The sequence below is a fragment of the Perkinsus marinus genome (assembly GCF_000006405.1).
Source record: "Perkinsus marinus ATCC 50983 genomic scaffold scf_1104296935984, whole genome shotgun sequence".
Taxonomy (NCBI): domain Eukaryota; phylum Perkinsozoa; order Perkinsida; family Perkinsidae; genus Perkinsus; species Perkinsus marinus.
The window spans coordinates 80,090-103,537 of NW_003214267.1; the positions used below are offsets into that span (position 1 = coordinate 80,090).

Genomic DNA, 23,448 nt, shown 5'->3' on the forward strand with positions numbered 1-23,448 from the left:
TCACCACCTACAACACAGATACTCACACCAATACACCAACAACAACAACATCATTATCATGAGCATTTTAACAACATCATGGATTCTCTAGTAAAGCTATCGTATTATCAGTGTAATCAACATGAACAGTATACGCTCTGAAGAAAGGCGTACCCAGCATGTTCTGATCTTTACCAAAGTGATTGATGTAGATTATAACATCCTCTCCTCCAGTGTCACCGGTATAATGTTTGGGATGAATCCTAATCTGTTTTGACTCTTTCCCTCCCTCAAGTTGCAGATTCAGCACAGGCAGACTATCGTATGCTTCCTTCTTGACGTGAATGAATCCATCCCCTCCTAAATAGCACATTTTTCCAATTTTGTCTTCCGAATAACCCAGTTTCTTTTTCATAGTCCGTCTGATTTTCGTTTCGATTCTGTCGAGTATGCTCTTGTAAGGCAAATAAATACCATTGGCACCCGTTACCAATGACATCAATCTGGGTTTCGAGTGCCCAAGCCTCAGCCCTTTACTTTTCCCAACACTCTGAGGTTCATTCTGTAGCACTGTCGTTGACAGTGAAATAGTGGGAAATGCATAGTGGTGATCCGGATCCGTGTGCCATTCAGCAAACATGTATTTGGAGTCCTTATTCTTTTCAACCTTATCACCAAGCGTAAGCTCACCGGTAATAAACTGAGTAGATTGTTGCACATTGGTCCGGAGAGTATACGATTGACGTCCTACGATGTAGTGACGAACTAAGAATTTCAGTGCACTCTCAAAGGCAACTTTGGGAGGCGTATCGGCAATACCGAAGAAACCGTGGAAGGGTTCGGTCTTATTCCACGATTCTGGTACGGAAACTTTAAAGGGAAAATCACGGATGACCTTGCCGTTCAATGCGACCGTCGCACTCCGGGTAATCGTCCTTATAGCTCGACCATCCTCGAGAATCGTTACCAACGTAGATGGGTCATTGTCGAAGTCGCAAGGGGCTTCTGCCGGGCAGAAATAGCATCCGGATTCGGACTTAGCACAGGCACCTTTGCCGTACTGGTTCTCATACCAGCCCCCATCGATCACAGTCAAGTCGAAGCCACCAGTATCCAGTAGTAATTTCATTGATTGACCACCGACATTAACTGTGACGAAGCCATCTTTGACCGGCATGGTAAGAGTGTCGGACGCGGGAGTAGCTTTTGAGCATTCGCTTAAGGGAAGCGCGAGGCCGGATAGTATCGCTGTGAAGGCGGACCACATGAGGTAAGAGATAAGGTCAACTAAATTTAGACCTTAGCACTGAGCGTTCAACTGTTTCAACGGAGACGTGGAAACTCTAAAGATTTCCAACGACTTAGTGAAATCTTGAACTCTTGTTGTCGGGGGCTAGTGCGGTTTGAAAAATTTTCCACCCGAGTGAGACAACCTCGGTCCAGCGTTGTGTAGCTGCCCCTGTCAAGGGCTATCGCCTGGTTCTATCAAGTCTGGAAGACCGACACAGTGTGTGTTGGTACTATGGTGTGTGGGTCCTATCTGTTGACGATAACGGCGCCGAGTAAGTCAAAGCTGTCATGGTTGGTATATGTAGCTCTACCGTGAGGTATTCTACGATGGTGCATTAGAAGTGGTCCTGTGATTTGGTGACGATTTTGAAGTTCATTTACACTCTTTGAAGAAGAATCTCGGAACTGGAATTCGACCATTTTAAGAGTAGCAGAATCCCTGGGACTCTGAATCTTTTTCGGACTTGATTTTCATTCAACATATCATTCTGTATTTTCTCGGTATTAGTTAACTAAGTTAACTGAGCAGTTCCTTGTCAATCATTGAAGAAGTTGACGGTCGTGTTCATCCGATGATACATCTGACGACGATGAGATGCCCACCTTGTAGGCTACTGATGAGGACTACACCCAGGCGGCTCAAGACCAGCACGCCGCTATGAGAGGCAAACTAAACCGAGCTGAGAAGAAAGCTCGAAGGGCCATTCAGAAGCTCGGGTCGAAACCAGTGCCTGGTATTGTCAGAGTTACAGTCCGTAAAGGGAAGGAGGTAAGTCCTTCCTTATGTTGCTACGTAGTGGTATTCACTTGTTCGTTCAGATGCTGTTCGTGATCTCCCAACCGGACGTATTGAAAGTGGCAGGTGGTGATACTTATGTTGTCTTTGGCGAAGCGAGAGTTGGAGACATGTCAGCTATGTCGCAGGTGGGAGAGTGCCTCATTTAGACCTGTTGTGTATCTTACTATTTAGACTGTCTAAGTTAGACATGTATTGCATCTTACCATATAGACCTGTCTTGTATCTTACCATATAGACCTGTTTTGTATCTTACCACTTAGACCTGTTTTGTATCTTACCATTTAGACATGTTTTGTATCTTACCATTCAGGCCGCTGCAGCGTCCCAGTTCACAGGCATGATGCCGGAAGTATCCAAAGTTGACGCCAACCCGCACCCTCTGGTCCCCGGCACGGTGGTTGAGGACGATATGGACGAAAGTGATGTCGATGAGAGCGGCGTAGAAGCGAAGGACGTCGAATTGGTGATGGGTCAAGTTAACTGCTCGAGGTCAAAGGCGGTGAAGGCTCTGAAGGCTGCTAACAACGACATAGTCGAAGCCATCATGCAACTGTCGCCGTCGAGTTCATGTGTGACGAGGAGTTTCTATCTTCGTTTGGTTGTGTTGAGTGAAGACCACGTAGAGATGATGAGACTGGGATAGACAGAAATTGTGCAGTAAGCTAACTCCGATACGTGTCTCCAGGAATAATTCCGTAACCGAATCGCAATCACAGGAACAGTGTTCAATTTTGGGTCACACATAACAAGGACAAAGAGAAAATCTCAAACAAGGAGTAAGCAACCATATTACTGAGTTGATCTAGCCAATTAACAAAAACCTTCGCATAGGGTACATCGAGACGAGCTAAGGATGTGCTCAGGTAGACATCGCTGATGTGGGCATCTTGCGCTGAGCTGAGTTTGGCTGCGCACTTCTCTGAAGAGATTATCTTTATTATCATCATCAAACTGTTATTAGTTTGCTATCTTTCATCATAAACTACTACCCATAATGGTGTGCCAACTTGGTATTAACGGTTTCGGTCGTATCGGCCGTCTTGTTTTCCGTGCTGCTATGGAGAACCCCGAAGTGAAGGTCGTTGCTGTGAATGATCCCTTCATGAACATCCCCTATATGAAGTATCTCCTCAAGTATGATTCCGTACACGGTCAGTTCAACGGTACCATCGAGGTCGCTGAAAACGCCCTCATTGTGAACGGTCAGATCATTCAGGTCTTCGCCGAGAGGAACCCCTGCGATATCCCGTGGGGTAAGGCTGGTGCTGAATACGTTTGCGAATCTACTGGTGTCTTCACTACCGGTGAGAAGGCCTCTGGTCATCTCCAAGGAGGCGCTAAGAAGGTCGTCATATCCGCTCCTCCTAAGGATAATACCCCGATGTTTGTGATGGGTGTTAACAACGAGAAGTACACTTCTGATCTCAAGATTGTCTCTAACGCCTCTTGCACTACCAACTGTTTGGCCCCTCTTGCTAAGATTATGAACGATAACTTTGGCATCGTCGAGGGTCTCATGTCAACCATTCATTCCACTACTTCCACTCAGTTGACTGTTGATGGTCCCGCTAAGGGTGGTAAGGATTGGAGAGGAGGTCGTTGCGCCGAAGCCAACATCATCCCTGCCTCTACCGGTGCTGCTAAGGCCGTCGGTAAGGTTATTCCATGCCTTAACGGTAAGTTGACTGGTATGGCCTTCCGTGTTCCCACTCCTGATGTGTCTGTTGTCGATCTTACCTGCCGTCTCGAGAAGGCCGCCACCTATGACGATATCATTGCTGCAGTTAAGGAGGCCTCCGAGGGCGATATGAAGGGTGTCATGGGTATCACTTATGATGATGTTGTCTCCACTGATATGATCCATGACAAGCGCTCATCCATCTTCGATGTTAAGGCCGGTATCGCTCTTGACGACCACTTCGTTAAGCTTGTCTCGTGGTACGATAACGAGTGGGGATATTCCAACCGCCTCGTTGATCTCGCCGTTTACATGAACAAGGTCGATTCTCAGTAGTAAGTTGACTCACAGCAATTCATTCACCATTTACTGCTTTTCTCATCTAAAGGGACACCGGGTCCCTCCACAAACCCTCAGGGTTGATGGCTTTTCATTATCCGTTTCGTGTTGTGTACATGACAATTGTAAGAGATATAGTTGCATTGAGACGCATCGTCGGGATGGGTAAGTGCAAGCCTCGAGTATAGCCAGATCGATGCAACACGGCGCGGAGTGGTGAGATCTCGAGAGAGCTGTGGCTCAGTGGGTTCCAGCAACGCTCTCTGGGATGTGTGATGGAAAGCGCTTTCGATCAGCTGAAAATTCGTCACCAAACCTTGGTGTTTCTCTGCTTGAAACCCTGCGTTATCTTAACGCTCTCTGGCATGTCGTTTCAGAATGGAAAAATGCACTGAGTTCGGAATACCAAGTATTCTGAAGTTTGGAATCGTAAAATCAGTTTTCAAACGTGGAATGCAATCTCAGACTCAATTTTCAGCTGCATAACTAATCCTATTCGGGCAAAGCACTGTAGAGAGAACACAAACGTGGCTCATTTGAAATGCTTATTCAAGTTGAGTCGAAGAAAGTGTGATTGTAACTTGATGACCGGGAAGAAATCTACATGTCGAGACGCGAAGACGTTGGAACCTTCACGAGAGCAAACGGCGACTGCAGAGTGCACGAGTAGACAAGACCATCGAGGGGTAGATACTGATAGCAACTATAGAAATGCTTGACCGTTCAGATTTCACGTGGGAAGGTGCTTCGTAGGGCGAACACAGCAGATGGAGATGAGCAAATAGGTGAGCATTTTATTGGGCAAATGATTAGGAGTTAGATGCAATGACGGTAGATCACGAGAGCCACCGGGCGATGACCGCCGATAACAAACAGGCGTCTAAATCGATCCGGGCACGAGTACTCGCTGACGCGGGAATTAGCACGAAGCAGCGCGTGTCGAGGTGAGGTTGAACATTGAAAAATAACAGGAAAGAGTCTCTCCGGTTTTTTTGGTGAAATCTTTATGGTAAATATTTGTGGAATTTCTTCTATGCTCGATGGTCGCCTTCAAGTGTTAGTTTACAGAAATGTTTTTCCTGTTGGTGTAGGGCAACATCCTTGTGTTGATCGTGTATCGTTCAGGTCATCTCGCAGAGCACCAACGACTATCCGTGATATGATATCCCCAACGGCTACTGGTCTCAAACGTGGAGTCGCTCAAGCCGGAGCCGACCTCGAGGTGGCCCTCAATGGGAAATCTCCATATTCGATCATATTTTTCCTCGTGTGCGCGACGATTTATGCTTTGTGCCGTTGATTGAATCTCGATGTTGCTTATCACTCGTATTATACGAGTCATATATCATTCTGCAGAACATCGGTATTGTCGCTTCATTGCCTGATGATGAAGTCTGTGATTGGACTATCAGAACGCAGGAACGTCAGGCCGCTGGTCATCAATCAGGGTCTGATCCGCAGAGTTCGCTTTCATAGTGGTCCTGTGACTAGCACTATTACTCCAACTAGTGGTCTTGTGACTAGCACTATTACTTCAACTAGTGGTGCTGTGACTAGCCCTATTACTCCATTTAGTGGTCCTGTGACTAGCACTATTACTTCAACTAGTGGTGCTGTGACTAGCACTATTACTTCAACTAGTGGTCCTGTGACTAGCCCTATTACTTCAACTAGTGGTGCTGTGACTAGCCCTATTACTCCATTTAGTGGTCCTGTGACTAGCACTATTACTTCAACTAGTGGTGCTGTGACTAGCCCTATTACTTCAACTAGTGGTCCTGTCATTAGCATCGCCATTTCGTGAATACAACAGTGTACTCCTTAGGTTATCACAATGCAGCAAGATGACACTCGAAGGATCCTCAATCGCGTGCGTACCCGTCACGGCTTCCCTCATGAAGTGGAAACCTTCACAGGTCGCTTCCAATGCCTCTCGTCGGAACCCCGATGTTCGCCTCGTTCAGATGAGCTGTTACCAGTGTTGACCACTCTGCGCGAGACTGCTGCTGATATGCGTTACGAGACCTCTGCTGAACTCTCAGCAACGGCTGTGGACGTGCAGGAGCTGCTGGGGCAGTACATGGCGACCTCAGTAAATGGTTCGGTAGCAAGACTCAATCGCCCTGTTCTGTTTCAGCTCATCCTCGATGGAATCGATGCGAAAGTTAGATCGTTGGAGAAGACGGTTGGTTGGTCATGACCATCATGGTGCGCTCATCCACGGTCTCAATTTTTGGGCGTCGCGTTGTTATCCATTTCGGACAGGGATTCGATCCTGTTGATGATCCCTTCGGCTGTAGTACCTGCATTCTCCCCTTGATATGTAACCCGTGTGAATGGTTTGTTCTCTCGGCAGTCTTGACCGTCTTGATCCTCCACTATGCATGGTGCAGAAGATATGTCAACCGTTTCACATTGTTGTTCATACGCACACCCAAGAATGACGATTGCTCTTGACTTGCGAACATAGATTCCTATTAGTCGGGGTGACATGTGTGTTAAATGTGAAAGACCTAAGACCTCGTGGTGCATTTTGGGTCTCATTAGTTGTTTATTCGATGTTGTCTCTCTTATGCGTAGGATTGTCATGGCCGGTCGTCGGCGGTATTCGAACTGCTGCGCCATGTAGTTCATCGCCATTGTTACCCCCATGACTAAAGTGACCCTCCTCGGCGCCTCCGGTGGTATCGGCCAACCATTGTCTATGCTCCTCAAGCTGAACCCTATGATCACCACGCTCGCCCTCTATGATATCAAGCAGGCCATGGTCCCGTGTGCGGGAGTAGCTGCTGATATAAGCCACATTAACACTCCTGCTAAGGTCGTCGGCTATGCTGGTGACGACGAGATTGAGGCGGCCCTAACCGGCGCGAATGTTATTGTGATGACAGCTGGTGTCCCTCGCAAGCCCGGCATGACCAGAGATGACCTCTTTAAAATCAACGCTGGTATTGTTCGCGGTTTGGCGACCGCCTCGGCTAAGTACGCCCCTAAGGCGACGTTGTGCATTGTGTCTAACCCAGTCAACTCCACTGTCCCCATCGCCGCTGAGATCTACAAAAAAGCTGGAGTTTTTGACCCAAAGAAAATCGTCGGTGTCACCCAATTGGACATCACTCGTGCGAACACATTCGTGAGTGAGAAAACCGGTCTGGACGTAGAGCATATGGACGTTCCTGTCATTGGCGGTCACGCTGGTGAGACCATCATGACGCTGTTCTCCCAGGCTAGGCCCGAAATCAAGCTCGACCAGGGGACCATCGAAGAGCTGGATAAGCGTATTCAGAACGCTGGTACGGAGGTTGTCGAGGCGAAGAACGGCGCTGGTTCGGCGACACTGTCAATGGCCTATGCGGCGGCTAAGTTCGTTGACGTTATTATTCGTGGTCAGCGCGGCCAAATTACCGCTGCATGCGCCTACATTAACGAGCCTTTCGAAGATGTCTCGTATTTCTCGTATAGATGTGACTTTGGCCCTGAAGGTGTGTCCAGAGTTCACGGACTAGAGGGCCTAACTGCGTACGAGAAGGGGCGCCTTGGGGAGGTCAAGAAGAAGTTGAAGGGCGACATTCAGAATGGCCTCACCTTCGCCAACAGCTAATTTTTTCATTACTATAATATCACTCCTTTATAACACGCTATCGTGTATCTCTAGTTGGTCTTTTTACAGCTGAGTTGTGTTGAGGTGAATTCCACTATACACCAATCTCAGTCGCCATGGTGAAGATAAGAACTCGAAATTTGTCGGTCCTTTCATCGCGCATGGACCTATTGACGCCCGTCAGCCAGGTGGAAATCGTAGATGCGAAATTATATGTCACTCCCCTCTCTGAGCGCAGTATACCGTGAAGTGGTACTCATCCAGTAGAACAGCAGTCGGCTGAAGGTGGGTGTATGCTGGCGTTCGCGCGCCCAGGAGTGACAGGAAGGGAATTACCCAGTTTGTTGTGATTGTGGAAAGAATGGGAATAGAACCACATTAACCGGCATGGAAGCCGTCACTGTCAGAATCTGACAGTGACGGCAGTAACAGTGGCATCCGACAGTCAGATGCCCAGGATCTCCCTCTTCACTGAGTCGAGGACTCCATGTGGCTCAGTGGCTGCATGCGTCCGTATGAATGTACTTCCAATGTTAATATTTGTATTCTCAGGGGTTTTCATTTGCTGTTGGTTGCTTTGTCGTTTCCGCCCGGGTGCTACGCAAAGCGAATTCCGCAACTCAGTCGGGTGTATCGTCGTTGCAGACGGAATTATACAATCGCGTTCAATGCTGTTATTTCATAAGCCTTCCGTAAAAAAATATTTTCGGCCCAGTTTGTCGAGCTCGGCCCTGAAAATCTAATGCCATGGGGCCCCAACGCGATAAACTCAATGGTAGCGGTCAATCAACTTGGGAGGAAGGCCAAGCGGGGCCCTGGAAATTCCTTAAAAATGTTTCACCCTAGTTGCGCTACACGGAACCGATGATCTCACTGCTAATAAGCAGTCCTTCAGTATCGACATCCATTCCTCGTTGGGGTCGTCCTTCCAATCTGAGCTCATTTTAGTCTCTGCCGTGGATAGAACTTTCTCGGAGGCAGGCGAGAGGACGACTTTGCGAACCACAAATGGTGACTCGAGGAGCAACCGTTTTCCCATGCCGCCCAAATAAGCAACACAACACAGTTTTCATCACAGCAGCTGAACAACACTGTAATCATGCTATAAAATATTGAGAAAATTAGCAACTCTCAACGTCACGGTGAACCCTGAGGGGAAATTTTTGCTCGTGTCGCTCGGCTGTGGGAGGCCGCGGCGATCGACCTAGCCGAGGAAGCTAATGTCTTGTTCCTGGGCAGGATGCCTGTCAAAGCTCGGTCAATGCCATTAGACTTTTGCTCCTCAGAAATCCTCATAAGTTTTCTTTCGAGATCAGAAATGATGTCAATCAACTCTTCCACCTTTTCCTTTTCGTTGGATGAGTTTCCATCTTCGGAGTCGCCATCCAACGTCCCCATCATTTCTCGCAAAGCCGCTCGACACACTGACAGTTCGAGAGCGCTCAAAAGCGAGTCCGCCAAGTCTCGTCGGGCGTCGCATCCGACAGACCCCAAGGCGTCAAAATCCGGTATCAAAAACTCGAACACTCTCTTCAAGCCGTTCGGGTCGCCAACTTCAGTCACGTAATAGAGCAAAAACGAACTCCAAGGCTGAACATACTGGAAATCTATTTTTTCCACTGTTGCATCGATCAGCATCATAAAAACGTCGCGGTTGCCGATATCCCACGCACTCTGCAGACAAGTGGCATAATATTTTCCTTGTTCATTTTCGTCAACCTTCACTAACCGCAACAGCAGGCTCACTATGTTCTTCGATTTCGCCAGCCCGCATGAGAGCAATAAGCATTGCGACAAGTCACTCGCTAGAATTTCTCCTTCGCAGCCGCTGTTGGGCCCTAGGAGCCATCTGACAGTCTCTACTCGGTTTGCCTTGCACGCGTAATAGAGAGTTCCGTGGTCATCCAGAGTACGCGACTTGGCGAAGTCAACACCCCTCATTTTCAGCTCTTCCAAGCCTTTCGCGTCAAGACATTTCACCGCGACATGCGCGAGCCTCTCGCCGAGAGCGTTCGTGGCGTCATTCAAGAGGAACGGATTCCTCTTCACAACTTTATCGAAAAACGCAAAGTTTCTCTTCTGTGCGGCCGCTCTAAGATCGTCTATGGAAACCCCACGGGGTCCTATGCGCGTGTACAACAAGTCAATTATTTCACTTTTGCCTTTTTTCAAAGCCGTTTCGAGCGGTGATATTCCATATCGTCCCTTGTCAACATCGACAGACCCGACGCGAGTCGTGGGGTTAGCTCCTCCAACCCCCAACAGCACACGAACAACATCAACATGCCCACCAGAGATGGCGCCATGTAGCGCTGTAAATGTCGAGGGCATCGGTCTGAAATTTAATGAGTTTATTTTTCAATTTCTGTGATTTTTCCCCCACCTGTCAACGTCTGCCTTCACTTCGATCAGCTTCTTCACCACGTCTACATGCCCCGAGCTTGCCGCTATATACAGCGGAGTACTGCCCGTTTTGGGATGATGCGAATTGACACTTTTCTGAGTGAATTTTCTGGTCTAAACATTTTCACGATGCCGCTGCTACGGCAAATCAGTATCATTCGAAATATCATTATGGCAGCAACACACATCTTGATCGACACTAACCATAGTTCGACGCGCTTTCATCCATAGGAACAGTTGAAATCATCATAAAGAACTCCCGAAAACGCCATCCAATACCATACGCCTACCATGTGCTCTCTCCTGCGCGGATCAAGATGGTCAAAGACTCCTATGTCGCCCTGCTTGGCAGCGTCGTAGAGATCGAGAGCTCGTATGAAATTAACGACGTCTTCCTGGTCGTATTTAAGCGCCACATCGAGTATCTGCAATAACTGACAATTTCATCTATCCAAATCTAATTATCGAAATCATATCATTTTGAGTAGTGGAGTTTCCCCCTAGTGATATGGTGAAAAACACTAGTGATGAATATATTTCACGTCTACTGCATATCACCGCGAATATCGCGTTTTTCATAGAGTATTACACCACTTCACGTAAAACTCCATTAATTTTAGTAGTTTTTCCCTGTGGGGAAACATGCATATGTGTCTGTGACTACATGAAAATTTTGAGAAAAATTTTAGAAACGAACTCAATCTCAGAGCACTTCTACCTAAATTCGCATATAAACTCCTACAATTAGTGAGGAAACTCCCGAGCTCAGCTGAGGAAAGCGATTACATATATTCCTACTCCAACGCCGATATCTACGATCACATCATCTTCACCACAATTCTCACCGTTTGCCCAAGTCGATTAGTGATATTCACATTTACTCCCGCGTCCACAAGGCTAGTAACAACATCGATGTTCCCCTTCAATGCCGCCAAATGAAGCGGCGTATGCCCCGCCCCGACCGCCAGCATAGGCATCTCGATCTGTGGTGCTGGATTAGGCTCAGTAGGAGCCTCCAATGCATATGGCAACGGGAACAAATTAGTGTTTATCAGAGCCTCCAACATCTAATAAAAATCATAGATTCCTATCAACCCACGAACGCTCACCTCTACTTGACCGTTTTCAACCGCCAAATGAATCAGATTTCGTCCCTCGATATCACTGCCGTATTTTTCTGCCAGCTCAGCTGGCAGCAGCGGCATTCGAAACATGGGGATAATGGGCACGCCCGCAGCCTCATATCCGTAGAAAATCTATAACGCGCGGTGAATTTTCGGTAAGAAATTTCAACCAGAACTCACTCGCATGACGTCAAACTCGACGCCGGTGCTCTCCTGTTTCCTCTTCCCTTCTGTTATTATTCGCAATGCCACAGACTGACACCCCTGCATCACCGCGGCGGCCAACACCTGCCGATGGTAGAGTATCATCCAATATTCCTGCGATGAGCTCATTTTGAATTTTCTCCTGTTCAATCAGTTTCCCATGTAAATGTCAGCATCACATTAGCAACATTTTCCTCCATTATTATCAATCCCTAGGAGGGGGCGTTATCTCTCAAAGCCGAATAGATCTCTATCAGAGTAAACTGTACACCCAACTGCTGTTTTCATAAAAAGTTGACAAATTCTCCTCATTTTTGGTGTCCTAGTTTTCTAGTTTCTAATACAATCACTATAATTGTTAAATTTAATTCTATTATAGACATCTCTAAATTTATCACCGACATTCACCATTGGAGTTTCACCCGTTTTACGTGAAGAGGCGTAACACACGGTGAGAACGCGATATTCAAACTATGCAGTAGTCGTGAAATATATTTTTCACTAGTGTTTTTCATATCACTAGGGTGGTGAAACTCCATTGAATTACTCGACCACGCAGCCCACCTCGTATCGAATCAGCAGGGAAGCCTTCAGAATAGGCGCCAACGGATCCAGCAGAGGTCCTTTCGTGAGCAACCTTATTGCGGCCAGAGGGTTGTTGTCCTCCTCCTCTTCCTCCATTATCAACAGATTCGTATGTCTTGCCAGAATAGCGACCGCAGCTGTGTTCCCCGATTGGACGCACATTTGTAGAGGAGCTTGCCGCTCAGTTGACATGCGCTAAAATGACCAAAAACATAAAACACGGAAGGAATATATGTTTGGTTTCCTCAACTGAGCTCGTAGGTTTCCTCACCATTTTATGAAAAATCACACGATTTTGGGTATAAGTATACAAAACTTCCTCAAAGTTCCCATATTCCTAGCAACACGTGTAGTTGACCATGTGCATATATTCCCACACTGGATATAAGTCTTCTGCAATGTAGTTATTGTGCCATTTTATTATGTTATATTATATTCTCCTATGCACTATTATTTCTCATGTAGTAGTATACATCTATACACTATAAAGGTAGTATGCACAGTTTTTGCGAGAATCTCGCGAAAACAGGTATATCAAAATTTACAACTATTCAACGAGTATATAACAACACTTCCTCACTGCGAGAATGGCCATTTCAATGCAAAAAAATCACAAAATATACAAATACCAACGAAATGCGACTATCGAGAGACGACATACCGCAACCTACACTGCCATATACTGCCGATTCCTCTCTGTCAATCTCACCCACCGACGAGTTGGAGCCCAGGTCCTCACCAAACCGGACCTGCCCGCCTCGATTCCAGATCTGCCGTCCTAGTGCTGCCACAGCATCGGCCGCATTGCTCGGGCCGATTGCCGTGCTATCCCCCTCTGGTTTTAGGAAAAAGTTCACCTATAAAATATAATAAACTCTGTTATTTTTACCTAGTGAGAGAACATATTTCACGACTACTGCATGTCACCGCGAATATCGAGTTTTACGCCACTTTCCGTAAAACGGGTGGTGAAACTCCAATGATAACGTAAAATTCAAACACCCATGATTCTTCAATGGAGTTTCACCACCCTAGTGATATAAAAAACACCAGTGAAAAACATAATTTCACGACTTCTGCATAGTGCGAATATCGCGTTTTTCACCGAGTTTTACGCCACTTTCCGTAAAACGGGTTGTGAAACTCCAATATCTCCTTCCCCTCACATTAGTCCCAAAGCCAACTAGCAATAGAAGAACTTCAACATTTCCGCGCAGTGACGGTTCGCATATCACATGACGGTTATTCTCATCAACCGAATTCGGCGACGCTCCGTCAACTGACAGGGAAAATGTGAATAGAAACAAATAATTTCCAAAGTTTACTTAGTAATTCCCTAATTCGTTTGCTTTTCTCGGGAGCATTTTCGCCACCAATATCTTCCATTGCAACGCAGAGGCATTTGTCCAGATACGGTCCGTGCAGATCGGGCATAGCATCAACGCACTCGATAAAAGACTTCCTATCCAGCTGATACACTTCGCAAAAAGTCGCGCATACGGCGATTTGCGGCCAGGTATAATCGTCCACAAACAGGGCTTTTTCACCCACATAATCGCCGGGCTCCAGCGCCATCAGCGTTTTACTAAGACCATATATAGAGGCTCTACCATCACTCGCGATGGAGTTTCCGGGCCGATCGTTGAGTGCCAAAAAAGAAGGATAAGCATTTCCCGGTTGACGACTACGCCTTAATGCCGCGGGAACTTCACCTGAAACCGTAACAGATAATATAATATTCTTTTCTGGTTAACCTACATGTCCTATCCCTCTTGCACTTGATGAGCCCCCTTACTACGAATAGCATACAATCAGCTCTATCCCCAGCATAGAATAGCAGATCTCCCGGAGCGAAATACCTGTTGGGGTGATACGAAGAGGAACTATAGGAAACATATGAGCTCGCACGATGAAGTTTTACAACGCGTTTTACGTAAAACTCTGTGAAAAACGGGATATTCGCGGTGATATGCAGTAGTCGTGAAATATGTTTTTCACATCACTAGGGTGAAACTCCATTGTCGAGTAACAAAGGTAGATACATTTCATTCACACACGGTTGCCCAAATGGAATTGGCTATAGTCTGTCACTTCCAAAACTCGACAAAAAAATAGTTCGCCGAGAGCTTTTCAAATGATATGTTCGAATTCCGAACTTTCGGGTACTCTGCGGACAAGTGAATTTTAATACATAGTCTACCAAAACAGGGACGATGAGAAGGTCCGCCCGCACAACGAAAACTCTTCCGCGGACGGTGTGGTAAAAATCGCACATGTGTTGGTGACAATATGAAAATTTTGGGAGGAAATTTCGGGAAATTCTTGCTGGTTTCTGTGGACATCTAACCCGACTTTTTCATAGACTCCGATGATAAGTGAGGAAACTCATGAGCTCAGCTGAGGAAAGCGATTACATATACATTGCAGCTCTGCTTGTGGACGCATACAAACTCTTAATCGCGAGTGCGCCAGAAAACTACTTCCCATTTTAGAATTTCCACCAGATCGAGAAACGCTACCAGAATTTTTCCCGCAACACTGAGGAATTTAGTAATACGTTGAATTTCAAATGGTATCAGATGCTCTTTCTCGATGAGTTTGAAGTTAACATTAACGCCAGAAATAAATACGGTGATCCTATACCTTAACACGGTCGTCGTCATCGTCGTCTTCACGACAAACACATTTCGGAATGAGCATAAACTTCTCACTTGGTTAAAACGACAGAGGCAACTCGGCCGAGCTGAATATCTGTAATCTTCACGTCAAACCACTTGTAGTGTTTCAGCATCCTCCCCATCACTCCTACCAATACTCTATTACGAAGCCCATCAGATGTTCGTAGCATCCTGAGAGGGTAAAGCGACGACATACCACATGTTCAAGTGCGTCTATGGGTGTCCAGTGGATGCCTTGAAACTACTACTACTCGAACACAGTTGAATGGACTTTCACCACCCGTTTTACGTGAAAAACGCGATATTCGCGGTGATATGCGGTAGTCGCGGAATACGTTATTCACTACTTTTTTATATGTGAAACTTCGATTAACTATCCTTACTGCGGGCAAAAAATAATATTAATACCGTAAATCGCTCAACTTCCAAGCAGAATTGTTGCCTACGTGAGTAAGTCAGACTTGGCCTGCTCGTTAGCCTGGTTCTGAAAGAGCCTCTCGAGGAACCGCCTCACTTGAACTTGCACTCTGTGATCGACGTTGTTGCTGTGCATGTACCTAAACACCAATTACACTCACAGTGATGATACGACGTATCATCACTACTTCATCGCGGTCTTCAACCGAGCTCTGAAGTCGGCACCAACTTCATCATATGTCAAAATTAACGAACATAGTAGACCAGAAAACAATGCAAACAAATTGCCGGCTACTATTTCGCATATTATGCAAAATCTGAGAGAAAAAAGTGTTTTCAAAGGTCGTCACCGAGAGAGAGGCTACACTCTTTCGTGGTGATTCGACGCGTGGATGTCACCGTAGCCGACCGTCGTGATGGTTGATATCATAAAATACAGACAAGCCGCATACTGCTGTATTCGCGTCATGTACCACCAGTCGTCATCGACAGAGCCGAATTCCTGAGAGAAAAATGCGCTCACCAAGATTCGAACCGGGGTGGGGTGATGTATACCGTTATCCACCCCCCGGGGCCCCCCTCAGCTAAATAGCCGTCCGCTCCGACTGCCCACCATATACAGGCACCCCAATGAGCCACCAGCACCAACAGCATCACCAACTTGGAGACCCCCACGAGGAGCACCAGCACTTCACTTTCCATACGATACTCAATGTGAGTCATAACGTGATGTCGCAAGTACGCCGTTCGGCCGACAAGAACAAGTCTGAGCAGTCTCAGACAGTTGCACACGAGTGACTCGCTGGGGAAAAAGAAATATGGAAACGCTCCGACGAGGTCAATGATAAACCAAGTCTTGAGGTATTGGCAGATGAGAACTCGCGGGTCCCGAACCAGTGCACCATCTCTATAGATTCCAGTGAAGCACGTCACGAGTATGTTGACAGCGAAAATGATATCTTGGAGCGGCAGAAAATGCATCAGCTGGGATTGCTTTCGATCTTCATCGGTGAGGTAGAAGGCGAGCGAAAATGGAATCAGCGTTGCATGATACATAATGCATATGGAAAGGACTAAGTCCCAGGACAACCTGACGAGACGATGGTATGAAAAAAACACTAGTGAGCAGCGAATAACACGTATAACACTTTGGGGGATATTTTCGCAAAGTGCATTTTCTTCACTTCACGTAAAACGGGTGGTGAAACTCCAACGAGGATGAGCTCACCTAGTCTGTGAATAGGGGTCAGCAACAAGATACCTAGCGCCAGTGCTAATGGCCTCGAAGGGGTCCTCCATGAGGTAGTTCACGAAGGTGCGCTGCTTCTGTCCGTCATCATTGGTGTCATCGGGGACCAACGATACCATCCTTTCCAGCTGAAAACAATGAAAACTATGAGCAGTAAATGTTTAATTTCATCGGGCAGGAGTGTGTGCAGAAACTAACGATAATTTTCTCTTATACGCATAGTCGACCCTATGCATGCTACTCAACGCTGAGATTAGATGAGCAACAACCTCATAGAAGGTGGTTTACTACGGGTGTCGGTGACGTGATGAAAATTCCGAGGAAACTATGGTGAATCCTCGTTTGTTACTGAATGCTAATGCGTATATAAGCTCCTATGATTAGCTTTGGAAGCTCCTGAGCTCAGTTGAGGAAAGCGAACATATATTCCTACTCCAACACAGCAGAAATCCTACAACTGTGAAGTTTCACCCGTTTTACGGAAAGTGGTGTAAAACTCGGTGAAAAACGCGATATTATTCGCGGTAATATGCAGTAGTCGTGAAATATGTTTTTCATATCACTTGGGTGGCACTCCATTGCCTCACCTCCTCTTGTCTTAGCCTCTTGGAACGGGACTGTCCATTGACACTAATCCTCGACCCAACAAGACTTCCATCGCTCAGCTCTCCGCTGAGGCCATCTACCACAAGAGCAGATACTGCACGCATGCGCATCCAAAGATATTCTTCCCTGTGCGCACTACTCACATAACGCCAATGTTGGATCTTCATTTTCCAACTCCTCCCTGTACTTGGCGGCCAACTTCTTCATATTTGCCATTTCTGACACGATCGTAGTAGTTGTTGCTCCGTCTCGATTCGCCTCGAGAGAATCTATAAAAGTAAATTATCGATTTTGTTGTTGCCATATTTCACTACCATTGATGGGAAGTATAACACCATCGTGTTTATGCTCCTTGTCAACTCCATGCTCCTGAGAGAATATCTTTAGGTTGAGCTTACAAGATACAAAATAGGTCCAACAACTGGCCATTGCCTCACCTCCTTCGCAAGTTGTATTAAAGATCCTCGAGTGCCACCGACCAACCGGCAAGTCCCCCTTGCTTCAGGTCCTCTCCTCGTCATGTGATTCGAAATACTTTTCCGTTTATCAGTGGTCTCGGTCGACCCCAATGCTTCTCCTAAGGCCAAGCTTGGTGTTATTCTGCTATCCGATCGTTTCAATGATTTCTCGCTCCGTATCGCATCTTCCTCAGCTTCTCCTTCTACCACTCCTCCCTCAACTGCGTTTACTTCTCTCGGTAACACCCTATGCTCGGCCTCTATTCGTGGTCGTCTGCCCGGCCTGAACATCAACTGCTCCGTTCTCTGTTCAGGTGGAGCCTCTAATGGTGGTGGAGGAATCTGCACGCCTGCCCCGACGTTTCCATCCGACGATGACGGCATTTTATTTACTCCTCGAAGTACATTCTCCCGAGCTTTCCTCCAGCGCGCTGCTGCTGATGTCGACTTAGAGCGAGGTTCCGAACTCGTTCGATCCACCGCAGGATCCTTACAGGGCGAGATGCTACATTTAATGGCGTCTATCGACGAAGCTCTCCTCCGAAATTCCACTTTCGGATAAGACTTTCTCCCATCAGGAAGTGTCTTATCTGCAGACCCCGCACTAGCACGTCTATGGTGCGCAGCATGAGCTCGCGAGAAGATCGACTTGCGACTTTTGTGATGTCCAGCCTCTACATCCGAGTTTTCCCGTCCGTGAAAATGATTGTGAGCTCTTGTTGCAGGTTCGTATGACGAGTGAATGCCGAAGTGGTTACGTATCTCTCGCAGTTGCAACGCTATAGGTGTTAATGAGGACTCCAGCATAGCGCCGATACGGTTCTCAACGAGAGTTACGCTATCTACTGCTATAGCATCTAGTACGTCGGCGTAAACCTAAGAGGAGTATATTATCAACTTCGTTGTATGACATTTTCTACCTCTTTTATGGTTCTAGAGACGACTCTTTCTATCACCCTGGTCATCATCTGCTGTTGTAGGATGTCTCCGCCGAGAGAAACACTTCCTCCAATAGAGGAATGTGCGGAGCTGCTTTTACCTACTACCATGAGCTGGGGGTCGACTAAGGTGAGGGGAAGGGAAAAATCCCTGTGATTTCGGGGTCGTTCAATAAACCGATTTCGAAACTCAGAATTGTTTCCAGAATTGCTTATTACACGTATAATACGATGCAAGAATCGATTCTGAATTAACCCTTCCTGCACCACCTCACTCGGAGAGGGGGAAACGGGAGAGGGGTGACCACTAGATGCGGTCGCCTCTCTCGTGCCGACGTCCTCATATGGAGTTCAATTCTAGTCCTAGCGTGGAAAGTGCTACCGGGGCCGAGTGTCCGCACAATCCGGGTCGAGTGTCCGCACCCGCGGAAGGTGTGCTTAAAACCTTGGAGTAGGCGGGCCTCCGGCCCGCCGTTACCCAAAGATCCTTCGGGCTTCCACGTAGCATCCCACTGATGCCGATAAGAGCCACTGGTACGAACTACTAGACGCGCGCGCTATTTTCGTGCAAGTTGCATGAAATCACACTGTGGTGGCTGAAACTGCCGTAACTGACGACCCGTCGAGAAAGGCCATCTCTGTGGGGTTGTAAATCCGAATTGTCGGTATCAGTCCTTGGAACCCGAACTCCCAGGTAGCTTGATAGTGGGAACTCGCGCGATGTGGTCCATCTTCTCTCGTCCGACAACGCCAAATGGGGTTGTCCATGAAAACAGTGATCCTGGGAATGGTGAACCGGAAAGAGTTTCCCGCGAGCCTTGATGCCCCTATCCTCAGATCGTGTGTCAAAGGTTCTAGCCCTGGCACTGGTCAATTTGCAATCGAGAGGGTTTTTGCTGGCTGAATATGTATATGTCAGTCCTACTTGGGAGCTGTAAATTTTGGGACGCGGTTGAGGTATTGACCAACTTGGGCCAGTTAGCTCGGCTAATTTAGCTCATTCGTCTCCTTAGCAGTCCTCCCGGGTCCAGGAATCCAAATACAATACCATCCAGGAATTCAGTATAAGCGTTTCATTGGTTCCTGTTGCCTCATGCATTGCTGTTAATACTCGTGATACTACAACAAGGCCCACAATATTACGAGACACATGTACTTTATTAATACTGGTATAAAATCAAAACAGAAGTAGTATCCATTATGAGATAAGTGATGATCACTGCGAGGGAGAGTTTTGGCTGAAACTCCAAATGACCGAAGTGATATTGGTGGTAAACTCTCAGGTGTGTGGTGATTGCACAACTTGTGGACTACCAGTGATGATCATGAATGAAAGTTGATAGATGGCGTGTTGCTGTCTCTAATCTTCAATGGAGGCTCTGTGGTCACGACATAGAAGGATGATAAAATCGATACCATCGACTTTCGCCAAGTGTCGACGTTGGAAGAATCGATAAGTGCCAGAAATTAGATGCAACAGATTCAACTTGATGTAGAGGGCTCTAAAAGACATCGCGGAATTCTCCTTATCCCTCATGATAGTGCAGCTCCCTTGCGTTGTGAAGGCTGAAGAAAGGAAGCCAATGGCGTTACGCCATTCAGTACTTCCTGTCCGCAACCATGGCACAGGATGACTCAAAAGCGAAATCTAGACGTTACGATAGTCAGAACTGACCGTAAGAAGGTTAGAACTGGGTTATTATACTCTCGGAATCAGGTATCACTGATATCATGTTAGCACATCTTGCTCAGAACGAACTCACCAGTGGTGAGTCACCACTCGAAAGATCCGCGGGCAGAGAGAGAGTGATGATTCAAAGTTATATTGTTTCGTGAGCGAGTGGTATAAGAATGGCTGATATTCACCATATCGAGGCGAGTGAGGTTCTTGTTCACTATTTTCAGGCTTCCACCAGTTTTAAAGGGTCAAAAAGTCCCAGGTACGGATTCACTCGCCCTTCAACATTTTTAGGATTGACCATTTTCAGTAGGGTCCCTACTGTAGGGACCGCCTAGTGATGGTCGCACGGGCTGCCCGTGACGGGCAGTTTTCTGGTTTTCTGTTGCACGAGTTCGGAATTCGTCCGATACTGTGCCTCGCCTCGAGACTGATAATAGTAAAATTGTGTTTAATGGGCGATCATGACGAGCTCCGCCTCTAGCGTATGACCACCCACTGGGATCATGCTTCCGAAGTTTTTATTGAGAACAGTGCTCGGCTATTCAGCTTGAGAACATTCGTACACAATGGGCATACTGATTTTCGTTGAGCATCGATTATTATCGATTCTTTGCGTACTACAGTATTATGTCGCTAGTATGGAGCTCCGTACGAGTTACTGTGGCCCTATTCAGTGCTAGTATATTGGTTCAACGTCTGGAGAAACGAGCGCATCAAATCGATTCTATAGGACTAAGACTGATGATCAGTCACTGATCAGTGTGGTCCGGTACAATTAGCCAAACAATCTACTAAGTAAGGCGGATTTTCGTAGTGTGAGCCTGTTCAATGAGAAGCATATCCTAGCATTCAATCTTGCATACGGGAAACCTTGCTAAATCGCAGCATCGAAATCACTCACAGCAATCACTCAGCGCGAACAAAGATCAACGCTAGCCCTCGGAGGTTCGCGAAGAAAGACACTGTCTAACCTCTTGGATTGACCTATATTCTCTTCCATTTGAAGACTTCAATCAAAGAAAACCGAAGTCCGCTTCCGTCGGTCACTGAGATTGCTACTTCAAAAGTAGGACCATAGTTGCCCACAGCAGAACGTCCTAGTGTACATTGAATATTCAAGAGCATCACACTTCTATTCCAGGTATATGCTGAACATATCATGCTACGTTGCAACGACTCATTATAACTCAAAGCTGCTACTTACAACTTAGTTGTAACAACTAGCAACTCCAAGTTGTGAAATACAGCTAAGATAGCTCATAGCTTGTAGGCCTCAAATAACGACACAATTGTGCAATGTGCGCGCGTGTCGGATTGCGTGCTGCACGCGTGCACAGATTGTGCATAACTCATCACTGTGAGATTCACAGTGGGAGTGAATTTTTGCGCTGACTCGCAGCTGTTCATCATTCCGAACGATCCTCCCGTATCGTCCCGGCTTCGTCAGTATTACATATGAACTCAACATTGTCGCCCTACTAAGTTAGTCTGAGCATGCACTTACAATCCTCTACTATTTGGGAGAGATGTCATCTTCGAGTCGTGGGTCTTTAGAGACTGGGTTGATTCAACTATGGTAGATAGCCTTCGACATCGAATCCTATGGGTTGTTCGCTGACCTTACCATCTTCGGGTTAATCTAAATATCTTCGGGTCCCGTCTCGTGCTAGCATGTTGTAGTCGAGTCGTCTGCGACGCTTCGGTCTTCTTAGGGTACTGGAAATCAGTTCCGTATTCTTCCTCAGCGATGATCTATCCACCTGAAGTAGCGAATCTCTTTGTGCCCGTTGAAGTCTGTTACTACCTCGTTTGTCGAGCTTGAAGTCTGGTGTAAGTCATGATGATCATTTGAGTCGTAGTCTGTCGATGCTTCAGGTTCCAATGTATCGCGATCTCCAGAAACTGCGCCATTCTCCTGGTCGTTGAGGTCAGCTCTGTTCTCAACGTACGTGTCGTCATTGCCTGAAGGAACAAACATCGTAGTGCACGATTATCCGAGTCTGATTGTCTCCGCGCCGATCGACGGAGGACTGCTACCTTCAATTATATCATCTGCTTGTACAAGTATGTGGACTGGAATTGCTTTGGTAGTCTCTTCCTCTATGGGAGAAGCACGTAGTGTCTGTTCAGGTACGACAGTCGTACTGAGTTGATACAAGAATGTCTTGGGTCCGGGCTATCTCACGCTTACCCTTCTCGATTGATGACGGTGGATCTTGATTCCGCAAGCGAACCCTCATTTGATGCTGCTGCTCGGCTATTCCTGTTGTTGTCGATACCGTATCGTACATTTGCTGGAAGTCTCTGTTCATCCAGTTGGCCATCACGTCGTCGTCGTAATTTGGGACGGTCAAAGTAGCAGTTGGCTCTTTCCCACAGCCTCAGGGTGTCTGGAGATAGTGTCTCGCCCAAGACATACCTCAGACACAGAGCGTGGGGGCAAATGAGCTCGAGTGCCCACTGTCGGCAACTGCACCATATATCACGCTCCAGAGCACCGTTAGTGGTTGACTTGGTAGAAACTGTGACAATACAGTAAGTCTTTATCAACTCCATCGCTTCGCGGAGACTAGTGAAGTTACAATCGCATCTCCTTCTCGCCTCAGGTTCGTCATCACTCGAGATAACATCGTACAACGACCGTTCACCGGCTTGCAGTAGCTCATCAGCATTTCTGGCATTGGTTAAAAACAGCCACCGATCATGGACTCCGTCTCCAGGGTAGCAAGTAGCCCAATCGACTGGCAGTTGACAATACGATTTTCTCAGGTGATGGTCTAAAGCAGCTCGAACCACTTTTTCGGTAGCTTGCCCTCTGACTTCTTCTCTTCCATACTGCGACACCATCGCCCATTTAGCAGAGTCCTCCAATAGAGCAGCCAAGTCCGCTAGTGTGAGACGCTGGCGAGATGGGAGGAGTATTTTTTTCAATTCCTTATTCAGACGCTCCACAGCGTTGTTAGTCCTGGGAGAGTGGGTTTCGGCGCTATATACTCTCCAATTGCTCCTCCATTGTGAGGGTTCGAGGTATCCGCCGAAGCTTATGAGGAAGCTCGCCACAGATCTCTGGTCAGCATCGCTGAGTTGAGTAGGCCGTTCTGAAATAGACCAACAATGACATTTCATCTTCTTTCTTAGATTCCTGTGAGATACCTTCCTTCCATTTGGTCAAGAAAAGATCTCTTAGTTTTAGCCACTCGGTTCGGCTGCAAGCCTCTCCCATAAGGTCTAGATCCTTCTTGATCTCGCGCCAGAGACGCTTGCTCAAGCGGGACTTACTTTTGGCCGTCTTTGCTCTTTGGAGAACATGGAAGTAGCAGCTGATACATCTGACACCGTCATTGCCATAGTGTTTTATCAGAGCAGCATGTAGAGCGCCGCTGCCATCGAGGACGGCTTCCGTGGGGTTGCAGTCGTCC

General features: G+C 46.9%; 8 protein-coding genes across 8 annotated transcripts; 3 read left to right on the top strand and 5 right to left on the bottom strand.

Annotated features, from left to right (window-relative positions):
• Window positions 1-76: 76 nt before the first annotated feature.
• Pmar_PMAR025662 (hypothetical protein) lies at window positions 77-1,156 on the bottom strand (the record flags this gene model as incomplete). The annotated part of the gene is made up of 1 exon (XM_002783807.1): window positions 77-1,156. The coding sequence occupies one exon, from the start codon at window positions 1,154-1,156 to the stop codon at window positions 77-79; it is 1,080 nt and encodes a 359-aa protein (XP_002783853.1).
• A 771-nt stretch (window positions 1,157-1,927) lies between these two features.
• Pmar_PMAR025663 (nascent polypeptide associated complex alpha chain with an NAC domain, putative) lies at window positions 1,928-2,711 on the top strand (the record flags this gene model as incomplete). Its single annotated transcript, XM_002783808.1, has 3 exons — window positions 1,928-2,038; window positions 2,089-2,193; window positions 2,379-2,711. 3 exons carry the CDS (start codon window positions 1,928-1,930, stop codon window positions 2,709-2,711), a joined length of 549 nt encoding a protein of 182 aa, XP_002783854.1.
• Window positions 2,712-3,062: 351 nt separating this feature from the next.
• Window positions 3,063-4,082, top strand: Pmar_PMAR025664 (glyceraldehyde 3-phosphate dehydrogenase, putative; the record flags this gene model as incomplete). Its single annotated transcript, XM_002783809.1, has 1 exon — window positions 3,063-4,082. The coding sequence occupies one exon, from the start codon at window positions 3,063-3,065 to the stop codon at window positions 4,080-4,082; it is 1,020 nt and encodes a 339-aa protein (XP_002783855.1).
• A 2,653-nt stretch (window positions 4,083-6,735) lies between these two features.
• Pmar_PMAR025665 (malate dehydrogenase, putative) lies at window positions 6,736-7,686 on the top strand (the record flags this gene model as incomplete). The annotated part of the gene is made up of 1 exon (XM_002783810.1): window positions 6,736-7,686. One exon carries the CDS (start codon window positions 6,736-6,738, stop codon window positions 7,684-7,686), a length of 951 nt encoding a protein of 316 aa, XP_002783856.1.
• A 403-nt stretch (window positions 7,687-8,089) lies between these two features.
• Window positions 8,090-13,436, bottom strand: Pmar_PMAR025666 (ankyrin repeat domain containing protein; the record flags this gene model as incomplete). The annotated part of the gene is made up of 11 exons (XM_002783811.1): window positions 8,090-8,096; window positions 8,828-10,021; window positions 10,070-10,203; window positions 10,380-10,514; window positions 10,935-11,156; window positions 11,199-11,345; window positions 11,394-11,501; window positions 11,982-12,197; window positions 12,674-12,859; window positions 13,169-13,281; window positions 13,328-13,436. The coding sequence occupies 11 exons, from the start codon at window positions 13,434-13,436 to the stop codon at window positions 8,090-8,092; spliced, it is 2,571 nt and encodes an 856-aa protein (XP_002783857.1).
• Window positions 13,437-14,709: 1,273 nt separating this feature from the next.
• Pmar_PMAR025667 (Cyclic nucleotide-gated olfactory channel, putative) lies at window positions 14,710-15,820 on the bottom strand (the record flags this gene model as incomplete). Its single annotated transcript, XM_002783812.1, has 5 exons — window positions 14,710-14,851; window positions 15,127-15,237; window positions 15,286-15,414; window positions 15,463-15,599; window positions 15,755-15,820. The coding sequence occupies 5 exons, from the start codon at window positions 15,818-15,820 to the stop codon at window positions 14,710-14,712; spliced, it is 585 nt and encodes a 194-aa protein (XP_002783858.1).
• A 501-nt stretch (window positions 15,821-16,321) lies between these two features.
• On the bottom strand, window positions 16,322-17,168 carry Pmar_PMAR025668 (hypothetical protein; the record flags this gene model as incomplete). The annotated part of the gene is made up of 3 exons (XM_002783813.1): window positions 16,322-16,474; window positions 16,934-17,028; window positions 17,096-17,168. 3 exons carry the CDS (start codon window positions 17,166-17,168, stop codon window positions 16,322-16,324), a joined length of 321 nt encoding a protein of 106 aa, XP_002783859.1.
• Window positions 17,169-21,833: 4,665 nt separating this feature from the next.
• Pmar_PMAR025669 (hypothetical protein) lies at window positions 21,834-21,991 on the bottom strand (the record flags this gene model as incomplete). Its single annotated transcript, XM_002783814.1, has 1 exon — window positions 21,834-21,991. A coding segment is annotated over one exon (158 nt), but the record flags the coding sequence as incomplete, so codon positions are not given.
• Between the last annotated feature and the right edge of the window lie 1,457 nt (window positions 21,992-23,448).